This window comes from Hemitrygon akajei, chromosome 8 (assembly GCF_048418815.1).
Source record: "Hemitrygon akajei chromosome 8, sHemAka1.3, whole genome shotgun sequence".
NCBI lineage: Eukaryota > Metazoa > Chordata > Chondrichthyes > Myliobatiformes > Dasyatidae > Hemitrygon > Hemitrygon akajei.
Genome location: NC_133131.1, coordinates 28815490 through 28841011, shown reverse-complemented (window position 1 = coordinate 28841011; position 25522 = coordinate 28815490). Strand labels below are relative to the sequence as shown.

At 40.9% G+C, this 25522-nt stretch overlaps 1 protein-coding gene across 2 annotated transcripts in view; it reads right to left on the bottom strand.

The window, feature by feature from the left end:
• LOC140731757 (double C2-like domain-containing protein beta) overlaps window positions 1-13048 on the bottom strand; it is a 282625-nt gene extending 269577 nt beyond the window's left edge. For both annotated transcript variants that reach the window (XM_073053525.1, XM_073053526.1), the window contains exon 1: window positions 12449-13048. In XM_073053525.1, the coding sequence (XP_072909626.1) occupies window positions 12449-12764 (316 nt within the window). In that variant the 5' untranslated portion in view covers window positions 12765-13048. The remainder of the gene's footprint in view (window positions 1-12448) is intronic.
• Window positions 13049-25522: the final 12474 nt, after the last annotated feature.

Below are 25522 nucleotides of genomic sequence, written 5' to 3'. Positions count from 1 at the left end.
ACACAGCGCACATGGAAAAGACAGATGCGTTTAAAATTTATATCATGGTAATATCATCCTCTAGCAAATGAAAGCAAAGCAAGCAAGCTGTCAAAAATTCCTCAGACTATTACAATATTTGCTCTGGTGCAAATAGTGGACTTCTTAATCTGCAAATCTTATCAAGCCAGTATAAATAAAGGTGTGCCCTCAAAATAATTTTCCCCACTCAATCCATATTCATTCAGTAGAAAACACACACAGGAAAAAAAAAGTTCCATTTGAGTGCAACTTTATGCATTTTTTAAGCTCCCAAGCCTTGCATTTTATTTCTGGCTGGCTCACAGAAAGCCCCCACAAGCAGCAATGTATCATGATTGGATAAATGCAACACACTTCAAGCTTCTGCTCCCTTCCTTTCCCATCCCCGATGAAAGGTCTCGCCTGAAATGTAGACCGTTTATTCCCCTCCACAGAGGCTGTGCGACCCGCTGAGCTCCTCCAGCATTTTGCGGTTTGTTCATGATCGGATCCTCTACTACAGTGACCTAGAATGAGGAATTAATATTGATAGGACTATGACGAAAACTCCCCCACTTAAATTCAAAATGATGCCAAGGGGTATATGACCGCTGTGTGAGAGAGAGCTAACAAGCTTTTAACAACCCTTCTGAAAGACAACTGCCTCCAGTGGTGAAGTAAACCCGCAGAATGGCTAGAATAGGTTCTGAACTCGGTAATAAGAATGCTACTAAATGAGCCACAGATGACATTGCGAGCTGTGGCAGCCTGACCTGCTGTACGGTTTTAAGCATATCTGCTGCGGGTTAGGATACTGCCCATTTATAAAATGAAGCAACAGCCAGAGCAGCCATGGGACAGAAAAAGCTGTAAAGAAAGTGGCAGGTGTTGAAGTTGAAGCAAGCAGAGAGAGATGAAATGAAATACCCCATTGAGACTTGGGGGAGGTATCAGTGCAGACAAGGCAAAGGCCTAAAACCCCACAGGGGTAAAGTGGTGCAGTGATGTGTAAAGGAGATACAAGAAAATCTTGGCAAATTCTACTTAATTTTCACTAAATTTCATCTCACACTGGTGAAGGTCCTGAAAGCACTGCTGGAGGCCTCGACTTCCTCTGCCATTGTTCCTATTTACTGTTGACTCACTTAGGTAGTCATTCATTGCCTGCTTTTTAAGGCAAGCAGCTTCATTCCTGGTATTCACTCATTCTGTGAACACCCACCTCTGTGACCGCATCAGAGAATTTATGAATTCTGGATGAAGTCATGCTCACAGTAGTTTCAGAAAAATATTCTCTCTCAATGATCTTATAAAATGTGCCTCCTCCAATCCTCTCTCCATCCCAAGAGCCGTAGGATGCCTTGTAAGATTGAAGCTGAATTCAGAGGTTTACAGCCTACAGGAAGTTCAATTAGCAGCAACAGCTTCTGTTATCAAATTAAAACAGCCCAACTAACATTTGACCAGGCGCTTACAAACATAAGAGACCTGCCCAGTGTAGGGCAAGACCCTCAAAATATATTGGAACAGATATTCCATGATAAAGTTCAACTAATTTTCTTCATAGATGCAGTCAATCTCTGTTTTGTAACCTTGAAATGAGTGTACGTTATTTGGGTTTGCTTCATCCATGCCATATTAATTCACTTTTCTTCCTGTTTATCCATTGAAAATATGTTCACAACACCAGTTCCTTATAACTACAGTCTGGCAGCAATGCAATCTTTCATTCAGATTGCGTCTTACGACAAGTTGCACTAATTTTCATTGGAACAAACCAAATCAGACTTCACCAACAATCTCATTTCCTCTGTCCTCCTTCCACAATACACGTGCAAGCACACTCAAACTCAGTCAGTGAACTTGTATTCAACCAACACTCTCTCTTAAGGCTCATGCAGTTAATGATGGAAGTCTGAAGTACAAGCATTAAGTCAGCTTTGTATGCTGCTTGATAAAACAATCTGCCCACCTTCTATGCCTCCTCCTGTAATCACTTTCCATGCACTCATTCCCTTGTCAATATATCAGCTATAATGCTCCATAGCTACCATTTTGGGTCTCTGAAGGCATTCATAGCAATCAAAAGCCTTGCAATAACAAAGAATTTCAGTCTTGGACTTAACAACTGACTCTGGAGCACTGGAAAATTTCTGGATAGATTTCTTATTCTAGGTTTTCCCCAGCATTCTGCTCTACAGCTTGTTGCCAAGAAATTGGACAATTTGCTCCTGTTTTTTTTTTTTAAGTGCACTGACATAAAATAATTATCCACATCTTTTGAAATGTTTACATGGATTCCTTATTAGAATCCATTAGACTGATAAAAGTTTCATAGCTTGGCAACACGTGAATGGCAATTAACCAAATAATATTACAAAAATAAAGTCTCCAAAAGCCAAATAATTAACACAATAAAAGCAAATGTATTCCATCTTTAAGTTTTAATTCTCTCATGCTCCCTATCCCATTAACATTTAAAAGACTACTAAAGTTCAATGTTTGAAGGAAACACAAGTTCATCTGATCCAAATCTCATGTGAATTGGTGTCAAACTTCATTTGAAAATTCATTAGGAAAGCATGATGGGACCACTTCAATACATTAAAGACACTATTACAAATAGTTTTGTCATTTGAAGGCAAAACCTTCCTCATTTCTAAAGTTACTATATTCACAACAGATTAGCCTAGAAAAAGACATGTCCATCTGTCATTGTAGACTATGTGATACAAGTGATCTGAAACTGAGCCAGGCGCTTTGCCAATGAAGAGCATTTAATTTCTGTGGACAATGCACAGCCGATAATGGCCTGCAGGTAATCATAAGACAGATAGCAAGAATTGGAGAACAAGGGGCAGGAGATACTGCCACCTCACCACTCAGGGACCTCAGTTAGATTCTGAACTGGGGAGCTGTCAGTGTGGAGTTTGTATATTCCCCCACCATCACTGTGTGAGTTTTCACAACGTGCTCACCATCCCCAACACATGCTGGTCGATAGGTTCAGTGGTTACCTACATTGCACCAGGGTAGGAAAGTGGAAGGAGAATCTGGGTGGAATTGCTCAACACACAACAGAGAAAGCTTATGAGGAAATAAGTGAGGAAAGGGATTACTAGGCCAAATGCAGCCCCTCTATGTCATAAGGAAATCTAAGAAATAGAGAACACAGCCTTTGGTACTCCAGTGGAATGGGTCACTCTTCCACCAGTGGGTGAGGGACTTGGCTGATGGGGCTCAGTGGTTGTGTAGGTAGAGCACACCTTCCATCACGTATGCAGGACTTCCATGTCCCCGAGGTTCCCAATGCCATCCCAAACGCTCCTTCTCCACTTCAATCAGTCATGTGCCAGATTGCCAGGATGGAGATGTTACATTTCTTCAAGGAGACTGTGGGCACATTGTTGAGTCTACACCCCTGCCCATTCGGTAACCTCCTTCCATGACAGAGGTTAGAAAAGAGTGCAAATTTCTAAGGTCCAGTGTTGGGCATGAAAATGATACCACCTACCCGATGTGGCCGGTTGGGTATGATTAGAGCTTCAATGCTGTGGGAAGACCGATGTTAGTTTGTTTATCCTTCAAAGGATTTTTACAGAGACAACACTGGCTGTACCATTCCACTGTGTTGAGGTCTCTGCAATAGGCAGTCCAGGTTTCAGAATACTTAAGAGGGCTGAGACCACCACAACCCTGCAGAATATGGGCTTTGAAGGAGGTCCAAGGCATTCCTCATTCAACCAAAAGCTGTGCTAGCACACTGAAGTGACAGTGAATCTCAATACAAGTTGAGTGCTGTACTTCCAGCCATTACCAACAGGCACATTTCATCCTCGGATGTTTAGGCACCACCATTACACTTTGAAAACTGATGTATGTCATGCAATGGACAGTGAGAGTCACTGGCTTTATATCGTTTGCTTATCTTGAATCTCCAGATTCCCATCATCTATTTGGGGTCAGGCCAAAGCCACCATATGTTGGTCAACCAGCTGCCAATGAGCTCCAGAGTTTTTTTTAAACCAACCTATCAAGGCCAGGACATGGAGCTACAGCACCAATTTGAGCTTAGTCTTTGATATCTTCTCCCCCATGCCAAGACAACAATGATGAGACGGCATACAGAGAGGAGATACAGCAACTTGTAGAATGGTGCAAGTTACACCAACTTAATTGGAGTCTCAATGTGGACAAATCTAAAGAGCTGATTGTGCACTTTAGGAAGGTGCAGGCTGACCACCCCTCACTGCTGCACATACATGGCCTCTCCTTGGAGAGAGTTAGGAGCACCAAGTTTTTCCCAGAGTGCACAAAATGGACAATCTCACCCATTTCCTCTAAACCACCTCTAGCCAAAAAAAACCCACAGCAGCATCTCCATTTCCTGAGGAGATTGGGGCAAATGAGGCTCCACCCCCAACCGTTTTTACCAATTTTTATAAAGGAACACCTTTGAGAGGTCCCTAACCAACTGCATTACCATCTGGTATGGGAATTGCAAGGCATTTGACCAGGAGTCCCTACAAAGGATTGCAATGACTGCTGAGGGGGAGCCTCAGAACCTCTCTTCCGCACATCCGAGATATTTATCCAGAGCACTGCGTACACAGGGCCCTTAGCATTGTCAAAGATCCCTCCCATCCCATCCCAAAATCTTTGTCTCCCTCCATCAGGCAGGAGGTACCATAGCAGTAGGACGATAGGAACCAGCTTCTCCTCCAGTCTGAGATGCCACCAAACTCCCTGCCACCACCTAGGTCTCATCAATTATGAAGCACCAGCAGCCTTTTACTGGTTACTTTTTAAACCTGTGTCGCAAACACACTTTATGCTAAATGTCAATCTTCTGGAAATTATTTTATTATTTGTGGTAATATTACTTTGTGTTATGCGAGTTATATGCACTGTGCGGTGCACCTTGGTCCAGAGAGACACTGTTTCATTTGGCAGTATGCATTCATACAAAACTTATCATGAATAGATGTGATCATTCACTCCCAGATGAGCTCAACACCTTTTATACATGCTTTGAAAGGCAGAATAAAACTACACCTGTGTGAATGTCAGCAGCATCTTGCCACCCTATGATCTGTTTCAGAGGCCGAGGTGAGAATATTTTTTTTTTTTTAAAAAAGGGTTATTAGGCCCTGATGGTGAATCTGGTAGGCTCTGAAAACCTACACTAACCAATTGGTGGGAGTGTTCAATGACCTTCAATCTCTCACTGCTGCAGTTGGAGATTCCTACCTGCTTCAAAAGGGAGACAGTCATACCAGTGCCCAAGAAGAGCAGGTGATCTGCCTCAATGACTATCGCCCAGTAGCACTCACATCTGCTATGATTAAGTGCTTTGACAGGTTGGTCATGGCTAAACTCAACTTCTGAGTAAAGACCTGGACCCATTGCAATTTGCCTTTCACCACAACAGGTCTGCAGCAGGTGCAATCTCACTGGCTCACCATTTTGCCTTGGATCACCTGGACGATTGCGATACCTACGATCAGGCTGCTGTTTATTGACTACAGCTCAGTGTTCAACACAATCATACCTTCAGTTCTAATCGACAATCTCCAAAACCTGAACCTCTGTGCATCCCTCTGCAACTGGACCCTTTATTTCCTCACCGGGCGGCCACAGTCTCTGCGGATCAGAATTAACATCTCCTCCCTGCTGACAATCAACATTGGTGCACCTCAAGGATGCATTCTTAGCCTACTGCTCTACTCTTTCTACACACGATTGTGTAGCTAGTCACAGCTCAAACGGCATCTATAAATTTGCTGATAACACAACTATTGTTGGCAGAATTTCAGATGGTGATGAGGAGGCATACAGGAGCAAGATAGATGAGCAAGTTGAGTAGTGTCTTAGCAACAACCTTGCAATCAATGTCAGAAAGACAAAAGAATTGACTGTGGACAAGAAAGGGGAAGTCAAGGGAACACACACCAGTCCTCATCGAGGTATCCGAAGTGGAAAGGGTAAGCACTTTCAAATCTTGAGACATCAACATCTGAGGATCTATCCTGGGCCCAACATACAAATGCAATTACAAAGGGGGAACAAAAGCAACTTTATTTCATTAGAAGTTTGAGGAGAATTGGTTTGTCAGCAAAGACGGGCGACTTTCTCCCAATGTACCGTGGAGAGCATTCTAACTAACTGCATCACCGTCTGGTATTGAGAGGCCATTGCACAGGATCGGAAAAAGCTGCAGAAAGTTGTAAACTCAGCCTGCTCCATCATGGGCACTAACCTCCACAGCATCCTGGACACTTTCAAAAGGCAACATCTATCATCAAGGACCCCCATCACCCAGGCCATGGCCTCTTATTATTGCAAGCATTAAGGAGGTAGTACAGGGGCCTGAAGACACACACTCTATTTAAGAAACAGCTTCTTCCCCTCCACTATCAGATTTCTAGATAGAAAATGACCCATGGCAATTACCTCTATTTTTCCCCTCTTTGAACTACTTATTTAGTTTTCTTTTTATATACTAATTAAAACCTATAGTTTTTATTACGTATTTCAACGTACTGCTGCCACAAAACAACACATTTCACAATGTATGCCAATGATATTAAACCTGGTCCTGATAAAGGCCAATAACAAACTTGAACTTGAAATGTTCAGCACAGCAATCCCACCAGCAAGATACAACTCAGCAAGTAAGAACAAAAGTCATAAATGTCACTTATTACCATTTTTTTAAAACAATGGTTAAGATTTGGCCTTGAGATCATTGGCAGAATTTAAATTTCTGAAATCAATAATTTACCCTAGGGAAAGGTGGAGTTGGCATTTGTTTTATGCAGAAAGCTCATAGGCAGAATTCAAGGCCTCGTAATTTTAAGCGCAGCCCCTAGTGAGTAAGTTTTGATGTGAACTGATGTGGAACAAGGTGCCTGCAATGCTGACAAGAGGGCAGAAACAACAGAGCAAATGAGTTTCCCTTGTGACAACCAATCTTAAACTAAGTACATAATGGCAAATCTCAACCCAGCTTTGACACAACAAATATACATAGATAATTTTGAATAAACAGAAGTTTGACTCACAAGTTTCAGATAGCCAATAATGGAACAGATAGATGTCATACTAAAGCTCTGCTGGGGCTATGATGAAGATACATTATGACAACAGACTTTAACCTTGAGCAATTAGATGTGAGTTTTGCTTGGGCACTGGGAATCTATAAATTGTTTCTATATTGGATAGTCAAGATACAATTGTTCAATGTATTTCAAATCATGCTGTATCTCTAAATAAAATGAAAATTGGGATGTCTAATTCTCTTACAGTACTACATAATCAACCGATAATGATCATTACATGCAGTCTCTGAGCAGACGCTAGTTAACTCCAGTGACATGCAGAAATGCATGCACAAAGGAACTTCAGTTCCCAGGCAAACTCCCAGATGATAATTTTCACCTACCTGAGAGCTAAATTCACATTTAGAACAGAGGTGTTAATTAAATGCATGTACCACGTTTCAAGAATCCATATTTTAAATCATTACTTTGTTCTCTCTCCTCTGCCTATAATTTCTTACACGACTTATCCAAAAGATGAAGAGGCACAGAAGTGGCAATTACCCACGTGTAGATTCTCCCTTCACAGTTTTCACTGCTCTTGTTGGAGACAGGAAAACATAGTTTTGCCTGCTCCAGAACAGCACACTATTAGACAGGCCAGATAGCCAATAATGGTTTCAGGTAGAGATAGGGATAGGGTGGGGGGTGGGGGTTGAGGTTGGCTCAGATGCCAACTCTGAACTCCTGATCTCACAACATGCATTAAAACTTGCTTTCTAAACTTCCCTTCAGACAGACACATAGCTGAAACTAGCAAAAGTCTACTCTTATCCTATGCACACTTCTGTTTCCTAATATTCCTTCACCCATATTTAAGACCCCACCCACCCTAGACATTTGCTCTTCTCTCCATTCAACCAGCCTCAAGCACAAACTCTATCATATTGCTTTAGACTCTTGAATGGACCGCATGTACTTTTGCCCTCAATCTACCCCATTATGATCTTGCACTGTAACATTTACCTGCACTGCACTTTTTCAGTAGCTTTTACACTTTATTCAACATTGTTGTTGTTGTTTTACCTTATTCTACCTCAATGCATTATGCAATGATTTAATCAGTATGAACAATATACAAGGCAAGCTTTTCGCTGTATCTTGGTACATGTGACAATTAACCAGAACCACCACCATTCCACAACCAATCACACCTTCACATCTCATCCTAACAAGTCCTCTCCCACACCATAAATGACCTCAGCCCATCCCAGCCATCCTTGTTGTGGCTTTTCATCTCATCGGCCAACCAACCCAACTGCATCACTTCCCCATCCCAATCCACTGCTTCTATAATCCAATAGCCCACCAACCCCTCCAAAGCAACCACCCATCATCACACTCACTACCTACAGTACAACTATACTTCCTCCCACACACCTCATCCCTCCCCTCCAGATCCCTGCAATTCCACCATCCGTCACACATTCCCCAAATCCCAATGCAATACTTTCTCAATCCCACTAAATACTCTTCAAACCCATCATATCCTAGAGTTTATTAACACCAAAAAGCAGAAATATGTTAGGCTGATATTAACTTCCGACATGAGCAACAAACAATGAATACCATGACATGGAAATAAAGTCCAAAGTACATACATGTCACCATATACAATAATTCCAATAACCATAATAGAATTAATGTAAGACTGCACAACTGGGTGTACAATCTGTGCAAATACAAAAAATAATAACAATAAATATTGAGAACATGAGATGTAAGTGAGTCCATAGGTTGTAGGAATATTTCATTGATGAAGCAGGTGAAGTTGAGTTAAGTTATCCCCTTGGTTGAAGATACTGATGGTTATGGGCTAATAACTATTCCTGAATCTGATGACCAGAGTTCTGAAGCTATTATAGGAAACAATTCAAAAGTAAAGTACAATTTTAAGTTTGGTCTTTTAAAACTCTAAGTTCTCTCTTCCTTTAGAAAGGTTTCTTATGGTCGAATATATTAACTAAGCTTTACAGGTCCCTGCCATCTGACCAGATCATTTGTTATGTAACTAAGTTAATCTAACTCTCTTTAACTTCCCCACCTTTTCCCATACCGTGCCCATAGGCAAGTCCTAACATGGCAGCCTGGATCCCAATTCCTAATACGTTCCAGGATTCTGACAAGCACATTATAATTTCCCAATTCATGCTGAAGAATTAAGAACAAATATTTCACATCCTTTAGTGCAACAGGATGTGAAGTCATTACCACTGAATTAATATTTTCCCGTTTTTGCCCAGAAGGATGTTTTGGAACTTTCCTCAATCCTTCGCTTTACCTGGTTTCTGCATAATGAAATTCCTTGCCATCTCACTCCCCGCTCTCTGTGGGCATTTAAAATCAACTGCTGATCCACAATTCCCTTCATTAACAACTCTGCACTTTAAAAGTCTCCATAATTTTTTTTCTACTTCACATCATGTTTTCTCATAACTTTCATTTACATCTCTCGCCAAACTTAGGTATCATTAACTTCAATCATCTGTAATAATCCTCAGAAAAAGTTAACCAAACATTACATAATTAATAATATAAAATACTTCCTCCTGCTTATGAAACAATGTCCCTAGGAAATAAACTGTTTTGGACAAATGACCATGCCCTGGAGATCAACAAGATCATCCACTTTCCATTTCTAATATCATCCCATTCTACACCCTACAGCCGCTTTCATTACATCTAAAATTTCTTGCTGATATTTTGTTGTTTGCTTCCTATGTTCCACTATGCAAAATATGCAATACAACAGCCTAGCTCACCTTGACATAAAAGGCTGCTCTTCCTAACGGTCTGTCTCTCATCCTTCAACATGGAAATCCATATTCTCATGAAGAAAGTATCTAATGGATTTCCCCAACAGCCCTCCTTCCTACTTCACTTCAGTGGCCTTGTGACTCCAAAGCACTGCGTTCTTCTAACCCATGTGCTTCTGTGCCTCATTTTGATCTCTGGAGTCTTTGTATTCCATACACACCATTCCTCCTTCAGTGGCATGGACTATAACCATCACGCTTTCATTCTGGTGTAATCTCTCACAATACCGCACTTTGCTTTCTTTCCTCCCATCTTCAAAACACTTTGAATCATTTTCTTTCATCTTGGCTTTGGTCATCAGCTCCAACTCTTCCCCTAGCACTGCTTGATGCCCCATTATTTCTGTTGTTTCACAATGCCCTGAGAGTTTATATTACTCAGAATGGACTACAGAATTGAAAGCCATCGTTCAACCAAAATTGTTACCAAGTCACCAAAATCAAAGCCAGGTTTAAAATCAATAGTATTTCTAGCAAGGTTTAAGTGGAAATTTGAATAATTTCTTGCAGTTCTACTTGCTTGGGAAGCAAGGATTTTAAAATTGACACAGCTAAAATGGTTAGTGTATTTGTACCAGCTTGCCTGGATTTTCAAACCAGCATAATCTTCAAGGAGGTAGACAACCATTTATACATCAATAACATCATTCACATTTCATTTTTTTGGGGTTAAAAATGGTTGGAAAGTTAATTAATCAAGGCTATTCTAAAAAGACTCTTGGAAGTTTGCCTTTTCACCCTGATCAGTTCTGGAAACTCGGTAGCCACTTCATTACGTACAGCTGCTCATTAAAGCAAACATCAGATCAACCAATTACGTGGCAGCAACTCAATTCATAAAAGCATGCAGACATGGTCAAGAGGTACAGTTGTTGTTCAGACCAAACATCAGAATGGGATCTAAGTGATGCTGACTGTGAAATAATTGTTGGTGCCTGACAGGGTGGTTTGTGCATCTCAGAAACTGCTGATCTCCTGGGACACACACACACACACACCCCTCTAGAGTTTACAGAGAATGGCGTGAAAAAGTAACCAGCGAGTGATAGTCCTGTGGGCAAAAACACCTTGTTAATGACAGACGTCAGCGGAGAATGGACAGACTGGTTCAAGATGAAAGGAAGGCAACCGTAACTCAACCACATGTTACTACATTGGTGCACAGAAGAACATCTCTGAATGTACAACACACAAACTTGAAGTGAGATGGGCTACAACAGCAGAAGACCATAAACATACACTCAGTGGCCTCTTTATTAGGTACAGGAGGTATCTAATAAAGTGGCCACAAGTGTAGATGCCCTACAGTCTTGGTGCCAACTTGCCTGATTTTTTATCTAATGGGTATTGATTAATAAAGACATTCTCATATACCTAAAGTTGGCCATGTGGTTTACTCATAGGAAAGCAACAATGATACATTCAAATCTAAAAGTATGTACTCTCCAGCTAAGACCATGTTAGAACATTTGAGCCTGGCGGTTCCAAGTGTACATTTTAATATCACTTTTTCTGTCAGAGCTGGGAATTGATTAATTAACTTAATAGGATTAAAATACTCACTTTAAAAGAATATTTAATTTTTTAATCTTGCAGCATTTAATGCTATACTGGTAAAAAAGATTTTAGCAATACAGTTAATAGAATCAAACCTTAAAAAAACGTACCTTCACAAAAAATTGTAACTTGATACACACTTCCACCTGCTGCATTTTTAAAATCCAAAGTAATAAACTAAAATAAAGCTTCCTTTGTTTTAGCCTAATGTAAGTAAAAATCACTTCCATTTACCATATTCTTCATAGTTCATGCAAAACAGGTGCATACCCTGCAGCTTTCTACTTGGACAGGAGAGTGTTTTATGCTGGTGAGTGATTTCAGGTCAAGTACCCAGATTTTTACATTTTCGCTTGAAAGTCTACCCGTGTTCCATTAATGGCAGCGGGATTCAAAGAAAAATGTTGCACAGTAAATGTTTCTGACTTTAAAAAAACATCCCTTTGCGTGTTCTAGTGTTGGAGGCTAATGGATCAGAAATTCTAATGCACAGTCAAACTCAGGAAAGTCAGTCCATGGTAAGAATTAGATTATAACCTTCATTTGGAAACATTCGCTGGGTAAGCGCTAAAGGCTGGGCAAATTCAGATGCAACTCATTTTCCAGTTATTTCTGAAGTACTAAATATGTTCCTGACGAGCTGAAACCATTGAATTTGCCACAGTGCTTTTCGAATTCTGGTTCATTAACGGGGACTCGGGAAAACAATGGTTAACATGGCAGATGCTTTCTTCAATCAAGTTATCATTAGTGAAGTTTCTCTTTAACACTTGGCAGTCCGTCCTCCTTTAACTGGAATTTCAGGACTACTTAAAAGATTAAATATCTCCTTTCGAATTTACCGAAGCATCCTAAATATAATCAAGTGTAGGCTCACATACTACGCTCGCAAAAGAAAGCCCAGGAAGACATTTACAGCAACAGCATGCCACCACAAATACAACAATTAATATAGTTGCGAAGTAACAGACTTACTGGAGTCGTCAGATTCGTAGCCTTCAGGTTCAGCCTCCTCTTCAGGTTTGGGAGGTACAGCTGACGCAGCTCCATAAGCCCCAAATAATTTGTCCACATCGTCCTCCTCTCTTGTAGACTCTGACTGGGTGACAGAGGGCTGGCTGATGGTGGAATGCATAGAGTTGTTGCGGCTCACAGCTGCAGGAAGACCACGAGGAAAACGAGGGAAGTAATCAGAGATTTGTTTAATAGGTTTGATAGGACCGGGGCAGACATCAATAGCCATATGCTCCTGGATGCTTATGGCCATTTTTTCTCCTTTTCGGACTGTCATGCATGCAACCCTTTTCAACACAGCAGTCAGCAAAAGAAAGACAGACGGAAAAGCCACCCTGAATCTTGAATTGCGCAAAGAGCAGCGAGAGTAACAAGCGCTTCTGTCACACAGCAGAACTGAGTCGCCAGCGTTCAGCGAGGATGCTTATGTGCTTGGAGTTGTAGAAACCTTGTGTATGCCGCCTCGCTGCTTACGGACACTCCTTATCTTCCTAACACTGCCGCTCAGCCTATGAATGCGTGTGTGTGTGTGTGTGTGTCTCCCTCTCCCTCTCAGTGTATGAGAGATTGATTGGGAGAGGTGGAGACAGTGATGTCAGTGGCTAGCAACTAAGCAGTAAACAGGAAGCACTGGAATGAAGGCAAAATCAGGTGCGAGGGTTAAGAACGGGAAAAAGATTTGGAGTCTGTCTTAAGCTCTGATTAACCCACACAATGTGAAAATCACCACCTAAATAAAATTGCCTTCTGCTAAATGCCAGCCTGGATTCTGTTGACTGACCCGACTACAGTTTATTGGTTGAATTAAGCTGAGGCACTCCACACACTAGTGTAAATCAGGATTAAACTCATAGTAGCTCCAATCAGATGATGTAAAGAAATACAAGAAGTGTGATAGTCATGCTGAATAACAGCGCCAGCAGAACAAATCAAATGGTATGCCAGAAGCAACATACTGTGAAAAGGACAAATAGGTTTTGAATTTATCAACAGAAGACACACAAAATGCAGCTGGAGCAGACAATTAAAAAAAAATCAGTTCTTATCCTTCCAACATTTTCAAATTGCTGACTTTATCATTGATTAGAAGCTTAATATAAATTTCCTATGTTCATTGTAAAAGCAAAATTTGAAACAATTGTATCCATATTAGTAATAACATAATACAGAGTGGTATTTTCTGTAGGTTAATTTATGGCAAGTTCTAGTGCAGTTTTAACCCTTCAGCATGTTCTCACTAATCAATTGAGCAGTGTGCTCTGGCTGCGAATTTAAACAGCTGTCCCAACAAAGAGTACAATGGATAAAATATGCTCCAACAACCCGGTGGTGTAGAAAGTCGGGACTACAAGAGAAACAGTCCAGTTGTTAGGTGCGTGTGCTAATAAGCAACTTGACCAACCTTTTCAGCTCACGATTCCTGAATTAAATGATTTGTTTGTAATCTCTGGTCACTGATTTCTCATACCCACAGCAGCTTGTTTTAACCAAACATGACACAATTCATTATTTTTCTGCAAACAACCTTTCTCTCCATTAAATTTCTTTGTCATCATCTTATAGAACATTGCATGCTTGACAATATGACAACACCTAAGCAGGCCAGATGGTAGTAGTAAAAGGGAACCATCTAACAGTCTTAAGGAGAGACTGAAACAGAAATAAGAAAGCTGAATAAAAATGATAAATTCTAAAAAAAATGTTCAAAACTTTAAGATAATCACCTAAACTTCAATTTTGTAAGTTTTGGCATCCTTGAACTCATAGTTATCTGTAAAAGTATAACATGCTATCTTTTAGTATTATGAACAGTTCCAGTCTCTATTATAAAACAAGGGGAAGTTGAAAACGTGTTTTATAGGAATGAAACCAAAACTTCAAGGTTACACCTCAGTGAAGGAAGAAAACTAAGGGATGATCTAATCATACTCTTTAATATAAAGATGGATCTTGTTAGCATAGACACTAAAGTAATTGCTACATTTTTGAAGAACAGCAAAACTGGTGGCTGTATCTCGGTTTAGACATGAAGAGTATTTTGGTTAAGCTACTAGACTTGCATCTAGAGGTTTTAACTATTGATTGGAGATTTCTTTCCTTGGCAGCTAGGGAATGTAAAGTTAAGTAATTAAATTTACCTGGAATAAAAGCTAACACCAACACCAGCTGTTGTACAGTCTTAATCTGGATTCTTCATGGACTTTAAAGTCATAAGGTTATATAATCTACATCATAGAAACAGGCATTTAGCCTAACTGATCCATGCCACCAAGATGTCTGTCTACACAACTCACATTTTTGTGCATATATCCCAAATCCTCTATTCCTTTCATGTCTATGTACCTATCCAAATGTTTTTTTAATGCTATGATTGTACCTGCCTCCACAACTTCCTCCTGCAGTATGTTCCATATACCCATAAGACACAGGAACAAATTAGGCCTTCAGCCCACATAGTCTTCTCTGCCATTTGATTATAGCTGATTTATTAGCCCTTTCAAACATATTCTCCTGCCTTCTCCCTGTAACCTCTGATGCCCTTACTGATCAAGAATCTATCAACCTCTGCTTGAAATATACCCAATGTCTTGCCCTCTGCAGCCATCTGTGACACAGATTCACCACACTCTGGCTAAGAAATTCCTCCTCATCATTGTTCAAAGTTTCTACTCTGAGGCTGTGCCCTCTCCATATCCATTTTTTCTAACCCTTTCAATATTTGATAGGTTTCAATAAAATCTTCCACTCGTTCTTCTAAACTGCAGTGAGTACGGGTCCAGAGCCATCACCCTCTGTGTGGAAGACTTGCCTTTCAGATGTCCTTCAAGTATGTTATTCCACACCTTAAACCTACGTCGTATAATCTTAGATCTCTCTACCATTGGAAAAGAACAGACTACCTACCCTATCTATTGCCTCATAATTTCACCCTTCAGTATCCTATGACCCACTGAGAAAAATATCAGCCAATCTAATTTATCCCTGTAATTTAAGTCCTTCTCTTCAGGCAATATCCCTGAGAATCTACCTCTTCTGCATTGTTTCTACAGCTACCATCAGTAGAATATTGAGAAACATTTTGGTCATCGCACTATGGAAATATAGTGTGATGATCAGAATGTTTCCAATATTCTAAGTGCTGCCGCAACATTTGACGTCCCAACTCTTCTAACTCAACACCCCTGTCTGTGAAAGCAAGCAAGCTGAACATCTTCTTCACTACCCTATCCAACAGCGTCCCATCCTTCACGAATTATAACTATAGGTGTTCCATGATCCAGAGCAATTACCCTGTGAAATAAAGCCTTCCAGTTCATGGTCAATTAGGAAAGAGCAAGATGCTGCTATTGTGAACGTGATGGCAGCAATATTCACATCCTAGGAATGAATGAAAAAAATTATTTATTTTATTTTATTCAGCAATAACTGAGAATTTAAGTAGAGAATGCAGGAGAGAGCAACTTTATTCAGAAAACAGTAAGAATTTTGGATTCAATACCATTGAAACAGTTAAGGAAAATCATATAATTGCAATTAATGGAAGACTAGGCAAGCTGATGATACTAAGCTGGGTGGTAGTGTGACATGTGATGAGGATGTTAGGAGAATTCAGGGTGACTTGGATAGGCTGAGTGAGTGGGCAGATACTTGGCAGATGGCGTTTAATGTGAACAAGTGTGAGGTTATCCACTTTGGGAGTAAGAACAGGAAAGCAGATTATTATCTGAATGGTGTAGAGTTAGGTAAGGGAGAAATACAAAGAGATCTAGGAGTCCTTGTTCATCAGTCACTGAAGGTGAATGAGCAAGTGCAGCAGGCAGTGAAGAAGGCTAATGGAATGTTGGCCTTTATTACAAAGGGAATTGAATACAAGAGCAAGGAAATCCTTTTGCATTTGTACAGGGCCCTGGTGAGACCACACCTGGAGTATTGTGTACAGTTTTGGTCTCCAGGGTTAAGGAAGGACATCCTGGCTATAGAGGAAGTGCAGCGTAGATTCACGAGGTTAATTCCTGGGATGTCCGGACTGTCTTACGCAGAGAGGTTAGAGAGACTGGGCTTGTACATGCTGGAATTAAGGAGATTGAGAGGGGATCTGATTGCAACATATATGATTATTAAGGGATTGGACAAGATAGAGGCAGGAAATATGTTCCAGATGCTGGGAGAGTCCAATACCAGAGGGCATGGTTTGAGAATAAGGGGTAGGTCATTTAGGACAGAGTTAAGGAAAAACTTCTTCTCCCAGAGAGTTGTGGGGGTCTGGAATGCACTGCCTCAGAAGGCAGTGGAGGCCAATTCTCTGGATGCTTTCAAGAAGGAGCTAGATAGGTATCTTATGGATAGAGGAATCAAGGGACATGGGGACAAGGCAGGAACCTGGTATTGATAGTAGATGATCAGCCATGATCTCAGAATGGCAGTGCAGGCTCGAAGGGCCGAATGGTCTACTTCTGTACCTATTGTCTATTGTCTATATTAAAGAGAAAGGAACAGAAGATTAGACTCTTGGGATTAGAGGGTAAATCTTGAGTGGAGGCCTAAATATAGCATAAACAGTGGCATAGATGTGCATTCAACACCATTCTACAGTTCAGATATTCCACAGCGATTATCAAACAGTGTTTGCATCAGTGTTCTGGTAAGATAGCAGTGCACTTAGCTGCAACAACCTGGCTGGGTCCAACAAATGGCGCGAGTGCTTGTCTTATAAATTTTTCTCACGATTGCAAGACCCTATTGGATATTAGTAATATTAAATACTATAAATCCAGATCCTCAGTGAGACCGACAGCGGAGGAGCTGCGCAGTCTTTGGTTATTGTACAGACCAGGCCCTCACACCACGGCGTTGCCTGTTACAACCACCCAGGGGGAGGAGGTGCTGGAAGCAGAGTGAGAGAAAACAAAAGAGTGGCAAGCATGCTGGAATCCATGCCAGACTAAATCCCTTACCCCTGCAGGCTGGCTCTCCTGTCAGTACTGCTCGCCAATGTTTGCTTTATGGAAAACAACCTGGATTACCTTCATCTGCAACTGACCCAGCTTGAGATGAGGAAACTGCTGACTGCTTATTCTTACAGAAACTTGGCACCAGGACAACTCCAAGTGCTGTGTGTGACAATGTGAAGATGTACTGTGCGTTGCACTTTGGCCCAGAGCAATGATGTTTCATTTAGCTGTATACATGTGTATGGTTTAATGACAATAAACTTGAAGTTGAACTTGAACTTAAAAATACAGCTACAATATAACATGCAGCTTAAATGTCCTTAGCAATTGATTTGGTGATAGGAGGTAGAGCGTAGTGATGGGGGGTTCTTTTTCCAATAGGAGACTTGTAACCAGTGTTCCACAGGGATCTCTGCTGGGTCCTTTACCGTCCACCATATACGTTAATGATTTGGAATAGAAAGTGGTAATAATCTGATCCTGATGAAGGGTCTTGGCCTAAAAAGAGTGACTCTTTAATCTTTTCCAAAGATGCTCCAGCATTTTGCATGTGTTGCTTTGGATTTCCAGCATCGACAGATTTTCTTATGTTTGTGGTAATAGTAAGTTTGAGGATGACACCAAAATTGTTGGTGTAGTGAAAGGATTCCTCAGGTTCTAACAAGATTTAGATTAACAGTGCAATGGAAAAGCTAATGGAATGTAACTCCAACAAATATGAAATGATGCATTTTAGTAAGTTAAACCAGGCCAGGACAGAAACAGGACTCTGGGATATGTTACTGAACAGCGAGTTCTAGGGGTATAAGTACCTAGTTCCCTTGAAGAGGTGACATTGGTGTCAAAGTGATGTAGGCAGCATATTGTTTTACTTGCCTTTTTCAGCTAAGGCACTGAGTATGGGAGTTGGAAGAGTTACAGTTGTGCAGATTGTTAGTTAGTCCTCAGAGTACAGTTCTGGTCTCATCCAGAACACCAGGAAGGACGTGATTAAGCTAGAGAGCGTGCGGAGAAGATTCATGAAAATGTTGCCTAAACTGGAGGGCTTGAGTTATAAGATTGGATAAGCTGAGACTGCTTTCCCTGCAGTGAAAGAGGCTGAAGGGAGATCTTATGGAAGTCCATAAGTTAGGGGTTTAGATAGGTATGGTAGTCATGGTCCTTTTCCAGAGTAGGGAAGTGTAAAACTAGAGGGCATAGGTTTAAAGTGAGAGCAGAAGGATATAAAGGGGATCTGAGGAGCAAGCTTTCACACGTAGGGTGTTGGGTGTATGTAACGAGTAGCCAGAAGATGGTAAAGACAGGTAAAATTTCAAGGTCTAAAAGGCATTTGGACAGATATATGGATAGAAAAGGTTTAGAGAGATATAGGCCACACACGGGTGAATGGGATTAGTGTAGATAGGCATCTTGGTCAAAAATAGATGAGCTGGAATGAAGGACCTGTTTCCATGCTGTTTAAATCTATAAATCTAACTCACATGAAAAGTTTCAACAATGAATCACTTTGCATGATTCCAGAAGTCATTGTAAAATTTATACATTGGAACAAAACTATGCGTGGCAAATTTGGGCCTGGTGAATGAACCAAAATTGGCTGGATCTTTGCAGAAACATGTTAGTGATTTATCTTAAATTGTCTGGGTTATCCCTCTGCCTCAGAAACACATAAATATTTGATCTGTGGTGCTCGGGGCAGGCTAATTGCCCATCTCCAATGTGGTGGATTGATGTGAGCCATCAGCTCCACAGAGTTGACAGATGCTAAAGAAGCACAGGTAGTGATGGCTACCTGCTTTGTTAATTACAAAACTTCTGGCAGATATAATCCCATCAGAATTCTAGGGATCACATCCTGAAAACCTTTGGCTCCATGTGGCTTTCTTTTACTATTTATAAGAAATGTAATTATCAGTCAATGCTTTTGAAGTAATCTAATTGTGGCAGTAACTGCTATCTGAAAATTAAGAGCTTCATGAATAATATATTGGGAAGCCTGCGGGAGGACTTGTGGTGAAATGCGATAACATTACAATGTGGTCACGTCAAAGATGTTCGAGCAAATCTGTGCCCAAGCTTTATTGAATTGGCAATTCCAGATTTAAACTGCATGCAAACTTAATGCTTGAAGGAGATCGGGACACAGATTCTAACGGAGTTGCTTTGAGGTTTTGCTTGTTGGTGGTGAGGGGCTACAATCCCTACTTTGGAGCAGGTTACTGGCTTCCTCATTGGGTCAGACTCATGTTTGTCACAAAGAAACCAAAACTGGATCTTACAACAAAGAAAACAAATTTTGCAAGGCAAACTTAACAACGGAAGTATGTTGCTTTTCAGATTTCGGCCCCACTTCTTATGCATCTTCTAATAGTGTGCACGTGCTTCAGTTGGAATGCTGTATCAATGATGCAGTATCATGTCAGCTACAGACCTCCAGTCATAATGAGCTTGTCTATCAGAAGCACCTGCCAGGACTGAAGGCACATTGCAACAAAGCACAGCTTCTTCCAGTAAAATTACTTCCACAGTGCCCTCCATAGATGCATTAGTCTCCATCTCCTACCCACACTGGAACATTCACACCTGATGTGATGTGGAGGCACAACTGAAAGCTGGGTGTGTTAAAATGTAAAATCATTTAAATATCAGGCAGACATAGAACACATTAGTTCCAAACTCATTAACCAATGACTTCTAATTGATCTAATCCCTATTCTCTGCTCACTGACAATATTGTTCCCTTTTCTGCATATTCATGTACCTACCTAACAGTCTCTTATGCATTCATATTCTACCTTCCTCTACCACCACCCCTAGCAGTGCATTTCTGGCTCCCACCGTTCGCTGTGTTAAAAAGAAAATCTTGCCTCACCTGAAGTGACCATTTCTAAGTATTGTGATCTACTGAAATGAAGGATTTTTGTATTTCATCTATTTATATCGTGAAACGTGCTTCTCACTTTGCAATTGCGAACAAATTAGCCCCATATCATTTTTCAATCTGGTGAAACAGTTCAGTGACTCAGCTGGTGGTGGGAATGAGAGGTAAGGCATGGTAATGCGGCAAACTTAATTTGTTCTGAATCTACTGATCTCAGCCAGGTGTTGCAGTAGGGTCACATCAGTCGTGGTTTCAACTCTGATTCTCCAGTCTGCGATTTCTACTCCAAGTGCACATGCATGAGAGCATGCTCTGGTTCAGCTATTTCACACTCCCGGAGTCAGAAAGCGTGGCAAATTTCAATGTCAGGGCACAAGCATGAAGAATGGGGGCTTAGTGAGTTAAATAGCAAATCCAGCGTTCGCAGGGATTCAACACCTTCAGAATATAATTGCATAAGGTTGGAATAATGGAAAATATTTGCATTATTATACATGCTTAATAGGAAAGTCAACCCACATTGAAGTATTTTAATTTTGAAAGCAACTAAACAGCCATACTGTTTCTGTGATAAATTTTGTTGTTAGTCTGATATTACATTTAAAAAAGGGTCAGCAGTTTAGCTTTCCAATGGACCTTAGGCTGTGCTTTTATTAATATCTTGTCCAAACTGTGCGTTCCTTTATTTTTCGTTCAGCTACCTGCAACTTAATCTCAGGAAAAAAAAACTATAAGATAAATTTTTGTCTTTGTGGGCTGGGAGGGCAAAGGTATTAACAACTAACATACCTACTGAGCTAATATCAAGCAGTAGGCTGGGCTTGTTGTGTTGCCTAGAAGGTATTTTGCCACTCATCCAAGAGGCTTCTTCAGTTCTGCTCTGTGGTGGGTAGTCTTCCAGTTTATAAACTCTGAGTTGTTTAAAGGTATAGCAATCACACGAGGGTTGTTCAGAATCGTGGAGGTAATGAGAGGGTAGTTAGTCTTACCTTTGCATGAATGGAGGTATGCACTGTTGTGGAGACACTGGGGTAGAGATGTTAGGACTGCATTGTAAGTAGCTGATAGGTGGTGTCCCCTCCTCCTCCCCTTTCTCCTATGGTCCAATCTCCTCTCTTATCAGATTCCTTCTTCTCCAACCCTCAACTTTTCCCACCCTCCTGGCTTCACCTATCACCTTCCGGCTAGCTTCCTTTCCCTTCTCCAACCTTTTTTTATTCTGGCACCTTCCCCCTCAGTCCTAAAGATAGTTGGCCTGAAATGTCACCATCTATTCACATCCATAGATGCTGCCTGACCCGCTGACTTCCTCCAGCATTTTGTGTGTGTTGCTTTGGATTTCCAGCGTCTGCAGACTTTCTCGTTTCTCATCATCAGAGATCTTATACAGATATTAGCAACACATTTCTAACTAGCATTAATGGATTACAGTGGCCACCATTGTAATCCCTGCTATTATGACAATAGGCAGGTAATGGAAATTTAAAATGTGAAAGTACCATATCCATTTTATTGGATAAGTTGGTATCACGCAATTGCTCACATTTACATCTGGTGACCATCTTGTCATGACTATTTTGTGACGAACACAATATGAAAAAAAGACCCTTCTCTAGAAATAACAAGGAAGCATGAAATTGCTTCATCCTGCTGATTATGTAAATCTCCTGCTCAAAGCTACTTAACTAATACAACAAAACCAATCCCTTACACATCAAAGCACCACATTAAGTGCTTTTCACTATTTACACTGCCAGTAAAGGGAGGCAGCTGCATCATCTTAGGAGTGATTTATGAATCACCCTCATTCACATGCAGCTGAAGTCTTCAGCTAAAGTATGGAAAAACTAACAGACATATGTCCTGGTGTTAAATTATTAGCATCCGCTGATTATAGAGAGAACGGCAGTATTTTAAGGCCATCACCTGGTTACAGCACTTTTTTTTTACCTGTTTTGCACTAAACATATGCAGCTAGAATAAATGTTGACCAAATTGAGCAAGTGTATTATCTAACTCAGCTTATTAGAAAGGGAAAAGTCAGAGTATTTTTATACCATCATTGAGGTCATCAGCAATCAGTCAAATCATGGTGTAAAGGAGAGATATTTAACTTATTGATTTTAATCTCAGAAAGTACTTTTAAAAATTAAATATTTTTAGTGCCCCAAAAGTTAATAGCTTCTCAGATTTAGGCAGTAATGCATGATATAAGAGTGCCTAAGACCATTAGACATAGCACCAAAATATTCAGCCCATCGAGTCTGCTCCGCCTTTCCATTATGATTGATTCATTATCCCTCTCAACCCCATTCTCCTACTTTCTCACCATAACTTTGACGCTTAGACTAACAATGAACCTATCAACCTCTGCTTTAAATATAGTTCAAAGTTCAAAGTATTGTTTTTATCAGAGTACACATATGTCACTAAATACAACCCTGAGATTCTTAGCAAATCTATAGAACAGTACCTGTAAACAGGATCAATGAATGACAAAATGTGCCAATGTAAATACAAATAAATATTAATAAATAACGAGTATGAAATGAAAGAGGATGAAATATGCTCAATGATTTGGCCACCACAGCCATCTGTCGCAATGAATTCCATGATTCACCAGCCTCTGGCTAAAGAAATTCCTCCTCATCTCTGTTCTAAATGGATGTACCTCTGTTCTGAGGCTGTGCCCTCAGGCCACTACAAGAAACATCCTCTCCGCTTCCACTCTGTCTAGGCTTTTCCATATATGATAGGTTACAATGAGATACCCCCTCATTCTTTTAAACTCAAGTGAGTACAGGCCCAGATCCACCAAATGGACCTCATATGTTAACCCTTTCATCCCTGAATCATTCTCATGAACCTCTCCAATGCCAGCACATCTATTCTCAGATAAGGGGGCCAAAACTGCTCACAAAACTCCATGTGCAGTCTGACCAATGACTTATAAAACCTCAGCATCACATCCTTGCTCTTACGTTCTAGCTCTCTTGAAATGAATGCCAACATTGCATTTTCCTTCCTTACCACTGACTCAACCTGAAAGTTAACCTTTAGGGAATCCCGCATAAGGACTCCCAAGTCCCATTGCACCTCTGATTTTTGAATTTTCTCCCCATTTAGAAAATAGTCCACACCTTTATTCCTTCTACCAAAGTGTATGACCATACACTTCCCTGTATCATATTCCATGAGCCACTTTTTTTGCCCACTCTCCTGGCAGAGCAGTCTTGATGGGCTAAACAACCTAATTCTGCCCCTGTACCTTATGGTCTTATAGTCTATAGTCTATAGTCTTATAGTCACCTGCCTGTCCATCCTCACAGTCTCACCACACACTGCATCGACTTGTATACATACCAATTGCCCCATCCTCAGCCCTATCACTCCAGTATTCTTACCTCTGCCAACTTAGTTTAAGCCCTCCCTAACAGCTCCAGCAAACATGACCCCCCCCCCCAAAAAAAACAGGCATCCATTAGTCTCGTGAGACCATGGATTTGTGCCTTGGAAGGTTTCCAGGGTGCAGGCCTGGGCAGGGTTGTATGGGAGACCAGCAGTTGCCCATGCTGCAAGCCTTCCCCTCCCCACACCACCGATGTTGTCCAAGGGAAGGGCACTAGGACCCAAGCAGCTTGTCACTGGTGTCGTCGCAGAGCAGTTAAGTGTCTTGCTCAAGGACACAACACGTTGCCTCAGCTGAGGCTCGAACTGGTGACCTTCAGATCACTAGACCGATGCCTTAACCACTAGGCACCCCCCCCCCCCCCCCTCAGGTCGAGGTGTAACCCATCCTTTTCATACAGGTCAAAACCTTCCCCAGAAGAGATCTCAATGATCCAGAAATCTGAAACCTTGGCCCCTGCTTCAATTCCTCAGCAACTCAATAGTCTGTACCATCATCCTGCTCCTGCCCTGATTTGCACATGGTACTATGAGTAATATAGACATTACTACTTTGGAGGTCCTGCTCTTCAGCTTCTTCCCTAACTCCCTATACTCACTGCACAGGACCTCTTCCCCCATCCTACCTATGATTTTGGTGCCTACCTGCACCATGACCTCTGGCTGCTCACCTTCCCTCTTGAGAATCTTCTGCAGCCACTCTGAGTTATCCTAGACCCTAGCACCTGTGAGGCAAACTACCATCCAAGCTTCTTCTTTGCAGTCAAATAATTTCTCCTCTGCTTCCCTAACTATTGAACCTCCTATCACTACCACTCTGCCTGACTGTACCCTTTCCTGCAGAGCCTCAGGCCCGGCCACACTGCCATTCATCTACGAGATTTCTCAGTGCATCCAGCTCCAGCTCCAGCTCTGGTTCCTTGATCTTGTCAGTTAGGAGCTGAAGTTGGGTGCACTTCCTGCAGATGTAGTTATTGGGGAGACTGTTCTGTACCCTGAAATCCCGTGTCTCACAGGAGGAGCATTCCACTGTCTGAACTACCATCCTGCTTACATTTGTTGTGTCTAACTTCTCAAAGTTAATAAAAAGTCAATAAAACCCATTTTGGATCATTTTCCAGTTACTAAAAATGTTGTACCTTCCAGCTGCTGATCAGTCCACAATGCTTTGTTATATTTACTAGTAAATTTTATTCCATTTTGCTTCAGAAGGGATCCCTTTAATGTACCTGGCTGAATAACAGAATGCCCTCATCACTTTTATTAACTAATGTTCTTTCAGTTACCGCAAAGCGGAGAAAATAGATATGTTTTGTAACTTACATTTAATTAATAAATAGCGTAAATAGGAAACACCATATTAATTTTGACGATCTTAGCTGCCATGATATATTGATAATAAACCATAAATCAGAAAATATTGCAAAACATTTGAACTATTAATGATGTTAATTGTCCATCTAATTGGCATTTCATTCAAAATACTTATTGGAGCTTCTACATTTATCATTATGGTGTCACTGGTCTTCTGAAAAGCAGAATGAAAACAACAGGCAAATTTCAAACTGCTTTATTATCAAACTACTGAGGCAGTTTAAAAACTGCACAGTGTTTGCAAAGAGCACCAAAGGCCAACTTTGTAAGCCATGGCCATCACCTTTTATGCATTGACTGTCCTACTTTATTTCACATCATTCTCAACTAATTGTAAATGAACCATTTCAAGTTTCTCATTACGAACTCCTACTCTAGAAATTGGACTCCTTCGCATGTGTTTCGTGCAAGTCAGACAAT